The sequence below is a fragment of the Rhinopithecus bieti genome, unplaced genomic scaffold (genome assembly GCF_001698545.2).
Source record: "Rhinopithecus bieti isolate Rb0 unplaced genomic scaffold, ASM169854v2 scaffold_14839, whole genome shotgun sequence".
Classification (NCBI taxonomy): Eukaryota; Metazoa; Chordata; class Mammalia; order Primates; family Cercopithecidae; genus Rhinopithecus; species Rhinopithecus bieti.
Window position 1 is genome coordinate 1,446,364 of NW_016808133.1, and position 6,000 is coordinate 1,452,363.

At 51.9% G+C, this 6,000-nt stretch overlaps 1 protein-coding gene across 1 annotated transcript in view; it reads left to right on the forward strand.

The window, feature by feature from the left end:
• Positions 1-5,742, forward strand: part of PGBD5 (piggyBac transposable element derived 5) — a 105,179-nt gene extending 99,437 nt beyond the window's left edge. The window contains exons 6-7 of the mRNA XM_017885617.1: positions 1,976-2,081; positions 3,762-5,742. Coding sequence (XP_017741106.1) covers positions 1,976-2,081; positions 3,762-3,957 — 302 coding nt within the window. The 3' untranslated portion in view covers positions 3,958-5,742. The remainder of the gene's footprint in view (positions 1-1,975; positions 2,082-3,761) is intronic.
• Positions 5,743-6,000: the final 258 nt, after the last annotated feature.

Consider the following 6,000-nt stretch of genomic DNA (forward strand, 5'->3'; position numbering starts at 1 on the left):
ATATCAGCAGATCTGCGCGACCCTGGTCTCCTCAGCCACAGTCCCTCAGTGAGAGTGTGGGGGCGGGAGGAGACTGGACCCAGACGAAGCTCCGGTGGACCTGCAGAGGACGTGCCCATTTTACTTTGACCTTGTCCATTTAAGTATTGCTGAAATTTCACAATCCTGTGAGCTAATCCCTTAAAAAAGACATACAGGAAAATGGCACTGTGCCCATAGTTCCTTGCTGCTGTGAGGGAAGGCCAGTTCGAGGAAACAGCAGGTCAACTCCAGCCATGCTTGAATGGCCGCGGCTGTGTGGAAGAATGCATCCTTCCCATCTTCCATGTTGTCTGCGGTGGGTGGTGCATACGCAGGCGTTGGAAGCCAGAATGGCCTGTAGTGGCTTGGCAGCGGGGCAGGGAGGGCTCATGGGTCTCCGTGTGCTTCTCAGGCCCTGCCAATGGGATTTGTTCATCTTGCCATGACCTTCCTGGTGCCCCTGGGATACATTCCCAGTTGTACTTAGTAGAGGAAAAGGTGTTTGAGGGTATAGGGTCCCCAAAGTTCGAGGAGGCATGAAAGGATGGAGCTGGGGGATAGGAGGGTTGAAAAGGGCGGCCGCCCCCTGCTTCTGAGCCTCTGATTCCTTTTGGCTGAGCATGGAGGCTTGCACATGTAATCTCAGAATTTTGGGAGGCCCAGGCAGAGGATCACATAAGGCCAGGAGTTTGAGACCAGCCTAGGCAACATGGGAAGTCTCTATATAAAAAATTGTTTTAATTAGCTGGGCTTGGTGGCAGGTACCTGTGGTCCCAGCTCTTCAGGTGGCTGAGGTGGGAGTATCCCTTGAGCCCAGGAATTTGAGGCTGCAGTGAGCTATGATCATGACACTGCACTTCAGCCTAAGTGGCAGAGCAAGACCTCGTATCTCAAAAAATAATGATAATAATTCCACCCTTTTGCTTTTTTATTTTTTATTTCATTTTGAGACAGAGTTTCGCTCTTGTCACCCAGGCTGGAGTACAGTGGCAGCAATCTCAGCAAACGGCAACTTCCGCCTCCCAGGTTCAAGCGATTCTCCTGCCTCAGCCTCCTGAGTAGCTGGAATTATAGGCACCTGCCACCATGCCGAGCTAATTTTTGTATTTTTAGTAGAGATGGGGTTTTGCCATGTTGACCAGGCTAATCTTCTGGCCTCAGGTGATCCGCCCGCTTCAGCCTCCCAAAGTGCTGGGATTACAAGCGTGAGCCACTGCACCCGGCCTCCTTTTCTTTTTTAAATTGACAAACAATAATTGTACATTTTCATGGGACACATAGTGATGTTTTGATACATATAATGTATGGTGATCAGATCAGGGTAATTAGCATATCCATCATCTCACTCACTTATTGGGAGATTTGTCAAAGGATGCAAAACCACAACTTAGGAGGAGTGAGGTCTAGTGCTCTGTGTGGGGTGACTCTGCAGTCACCCTGTGTGGGGCGATGAGTTGCCGACACCCTTTGGCTTTGATGAAGGCAGGTGGAAAGGGCTCCGTGATGCTCTCTGACCTCATCTACCACCTCTTCTTCCCAGCACCCCTCACCCAGCCTGGCAGAAGGGGGAGGGAGGGAAGAGTGAGTCCTGTCGCCGCTTTCACTCTTTCAAGGCCCAGTCTGGTGTAGCACCCTTCCCCGTGCTGCTTAGAGCCCCTTCAGGCCTGCCAGGGTCCTGCAGGCCTGCGGACCCCCATGACTTGGGCTGCTGTGTCTGGGCTGGCACATACCGTGGCACTCACCTGACTCTGATGCTTTCCTCAACCCCTGTGAAGCACCTGATGGTTGGTGCTGATTGTTCTTCAACTCTCCCTCCCCTTCTCCTCCTTGTCATCCTCCTCCTCTGCTCATTATTAAGTCGGGGGCAGCTAAGCTGAATGAAGATAGGCACATGTATAAATTGGCATAAGGAGGAGGTGCTGAGGAAGGGGCTTATCTTGTCTCTCGCCTTCAGGAGTCATCATCAAAAGGAAGAGTGGGGAGATCCCTTGCCCCTTGGCCGTGGAGGCGTTTGCCGCTCACCTGAGCTACATCTGCAGATACGATGACAAATACAGCAAGTAAGTGGCCGGGTGCCTCCATCACAGAAGGACTCTCATAGTTGTGCCATCTCGGCATAGATGTCTTGGCAGATGATCACTAGTTTCTGCAGTGTAAGAACTGCAGGACGAAGGCCCTGGGAGGTAAGATCCTGCCCTCAGTCTGGGCTTCTGGCCTTACCTGTGCACACCTGGCCTTATGTGGAAGTCCTCTGCCCAGGTACTCTGCGTCCTCCGCTCTTCCAATGCCAGATTCACATTCCCGTGCCAGAGTCCACCTTCCCTTTGCTTACCTGAACCGAGCTGTCCCCTCAGCAGTTAGCTCAGACCCCAGCCATTGGCATCGCTTGGCCCCAGTCTCTGTCCTGATTGGCTGTTCCTCCCCACACCTAACACACTGGGCATCAGCTCGGGCACTTCTACCCCAAGTCACATATCTTCTAGCATGGGTGCCTTAATTTTCTCAAATGTGGATGCCTGTTTAGATCACCAGATGTGGTCTCATGTTCAGTATACACATAGTATGCATAGTTTACACACAGCATAGAGAAGATCCACAATGTGCAGACGTCCAGACACCCATGATGCCACCCCTGACCTGGTGCCATTATAGCCACCATGATGGGAACTCAAAAAATGATAGCTGTTGAACATTAAAAGTATTAAATCACTGGGATTGAGCCTGACCACTTAGAACAGGGTTGGACTAACTCAAAATCGGATATTGACTGAACCCTCTTTGAGGGTAACCTATACTTCCTGGCCTTTTTCATGATAAAGAGGGAAAAACAAGGACCTGGTTCTCTCTGGAAAACTCAGCCTGTGTGTGAAAGGTAGCCCCACTCCTTAGTGATTCATCAAACAAACCTTTGTTGAACGCCTACTATGTGCTCGGCACCTTGCTAAATTCCATGAGGTTGTTACAAAGACATTGGCATTTAGTTCACTGAGCACCTACTATGTACCGACACCTTCCTGTGTTCTATGAGGTTGTTCTAAAACAGCTGGCATTTGTGGAGTAGATGTCTGTGGTGCCTGCTGTGTGCTGGGCATTTCAGTCATAGTGAGATATTGAGGATACTGATCCTCCCATACTTTATCCTCCCATACTTTGCTGAGGCAAACTCACAAATGGAGAAGACAGAGCAGTGAGTGAGGCCTGAGGCGGGTGCTCCCAAGAAGGCCAGTATCCTCAGGGTCCAGGTGGGCTTCCCGGAGGGGCGACCTCTGTACCTTCATCTGCAGAGATGGCAAAGGTACACTCGGGAACAGGGTACACCCTGCAGGGGCCTGGAGCTGAGGAAGAGCTTGGCCTCGAGGGAGTGGCAGCTGCACGAGACACACAGAACACAGCCTTGCAAGGAGCATTCAGCAAGCAGGGAAGCTGGAGGGGCTGGCAGGTGCCTGTCCACTCCGGGGCTGTGCACCACCCCAGCACACCTGGCACCTGGCTTTCAGGTTCTCCTCCAGCAACCTTGTTGTTTTCACTTCCTTGGTCTTAAATGAAGTTTATTGTGACAAAGCCCCCAGCTAGAGCTCACCTAACATCCCAAGCCTGACTCCTGCCCCCACAGCCCTCCTGCTTCTGTGCGGGGGCGGAGCCTGCAGCATCGCACGGGCCGTGGTGAGGGGGGCGTTTGGGATGCATCTCCGGGTGCCATGAACCATCAGGTCAGCTGTTCTTATTCCCTCTGTCTTCAGGTATTTCATTTCTCATAAACCAAACAAGACCTGGCAGCAGGTGTTCTGGTTTGCCATCAGCATCGCCATCAACAATGCCTACATCCTGTACAAAATGTCAGACGCCTACCACGTAAAGAGGTACAGCCGGGCGCAGTTTGGGGAGAGACTCGTCAGAGAGCTGCTGGGCTTGGAGGACGCCTCTCCGACCCACTGATGCTGGGGGTGCAGGACTCGGTCAGGGGAGGGGTGAGAGGGGGAGGAGAGCCTGCCGTTCCAACTTGCCCATCAGAGACCCAGAGATGGCCTGGTGTGTGGTTTGCTGCCTGGGAGGGATGCACAGGGCCTCTGGAGGGACAGGACGGACCTGGTCAGAGGACGGTGGCTGTCCTTATTTGCATTCCAAGAAGAGCACGTCCGCCCTTGGGAAACAGTGCCGCCAGCCTGGTGAGCACCTACACCCAAGTTCTCAAGGGCAGATTCTCTCATGATATCCGTGGAGCTTGGGAGGCAACGTGGACTGTGACTGCGAAGGAAGGCCTTGTGGTAGAATGAGCTGGAGCATGCTCTAAGAGAGGTGTCTGCTTCCTAAAGATCTGCAGTTGTCTGGGACGTGGTTCAAGTTCATGACTTGAAGGAAGCAAAGACACCCTGCATGGTTACAGTGGCTTGGGTGTCGGGGGAGGCCGGGGAGTTTTCCAGCCTTGGCCTCATGTGAGCACCTTTGAGCCGGTCTCTTAGAAGAAGACACACATCCTGGTGTGCAGTAGTGAAATGGGGAGTGGGTGCCCGTTCTGAAAAATGAGGCATTCCTGCTCATTCCCTCTGCCTTAGCTGGTGGGCAGGGGAGAAAGGGAAACGCCAAAAAATTGGAGTGAAGGGTGATGCTATTTTTTATTTTTAAATATATCTTCAGGTTATTTTCTTACTGTTGCTTCAGATCTAATGTAAAAGGCAGATGTCCCCTCCTCTCCACTCCCCTCGCCAACCCCGGCCTCAGTCACGGCTCCTTGCATGATCACAGTTCTGTGTTCTGGCCTGTGGCAGGGCCGGGAAGGGCCGCTGGCTTCCGAACAGACGTGGTTGCTGTCCACGAGGCCCACGGGGAGCCCGCGGGCCCTAAGCTTTGTCGCAGATGTCATCATTGGCAGAATTACTTGTCTTGAAAAATATGTAGCATTGCTGAAACACACAACTGAATTCTCTGCGATGGCCATTTGCTCATTGTCTTTTCTCCGTGTGTAGTGAGTGACCCTGGCAGTGTTTGCCTTCTCAGAGTGGCCCCTCAGAACAACAGGGCTGGCCTTTGAAAATCCCCAAAACGGGACTGTGGTGACAACCCTGGTCAGGTGTGATTTGACACGAGGGCTGGAGGCGGTTGCTGACCGCAGGACTGGAGAGGCTGCATGCCCAACGCTGGCAGCGAGGCTCGTGTGTCCCCAGGCAGATCTGGGCTCTTTCCCAACCCAGGTTTATGCGTCTCCGGGGAAGCCTCGGTGCCAGAGTGGTGGGCGGATCTGACCGTCCCCACAGACCAGAAACAAGGAATTTCTGGGATTACCTGGTCCCCTTTCAACCTAGTTTATGTAACCACCTCATTTTTTACAAATGCAGAATCTATTCTACTCAGGCTTTGGGACTCTGTTCCTCGTCCTCACTCAGTTACTGCGAGTGTTGCTGTCCGCATGCTCCGGGCCCCACGTGGTTCCTGTGCTCTAGATCACAGTGACTCCCCCACCCTGTGGTTGGAATTCGATGCCACGGATTGCAGGCCAAATTTTAGATTGTGTTTCCAAACACCCTTGCCGTGCCCTTTAATTGGATTGAAAGCACTTTTACCACATGGAGAAATATATTTTTAATTTGTGATGCTTTTCTACAAGGTCCACTATTTCTGAGTTTAATGTGTTTCCAACACTTAAGGAGACTCTAATGAAAGCCGATGAATTTTCTTTTCTGTCCAAACAAGTAAAATAAAAATAAAAGTCTATTTAGATGTTGATTCTCTGTTAATACGTGAATTTGTTTAAAAGGTCGGGAAACAGGCGGGGTGCGGTGGCTCACGCCTGTAATCCCAGCACTTTGGGAGGCCAAGGCGGGCGGATCACAAGCTCAGGAGATGGAGACCAGCCTGGCCAATATGGTGAAACCTCATCTCTACTAAAAATACAAAAATTAGCTGGGCATGGTGGTGAGCACCTGTAGTCCCAGCTACTTGGGAGGCTGAGCAGGAGAATCTCTTGAACCCGGGAAGTGAAGA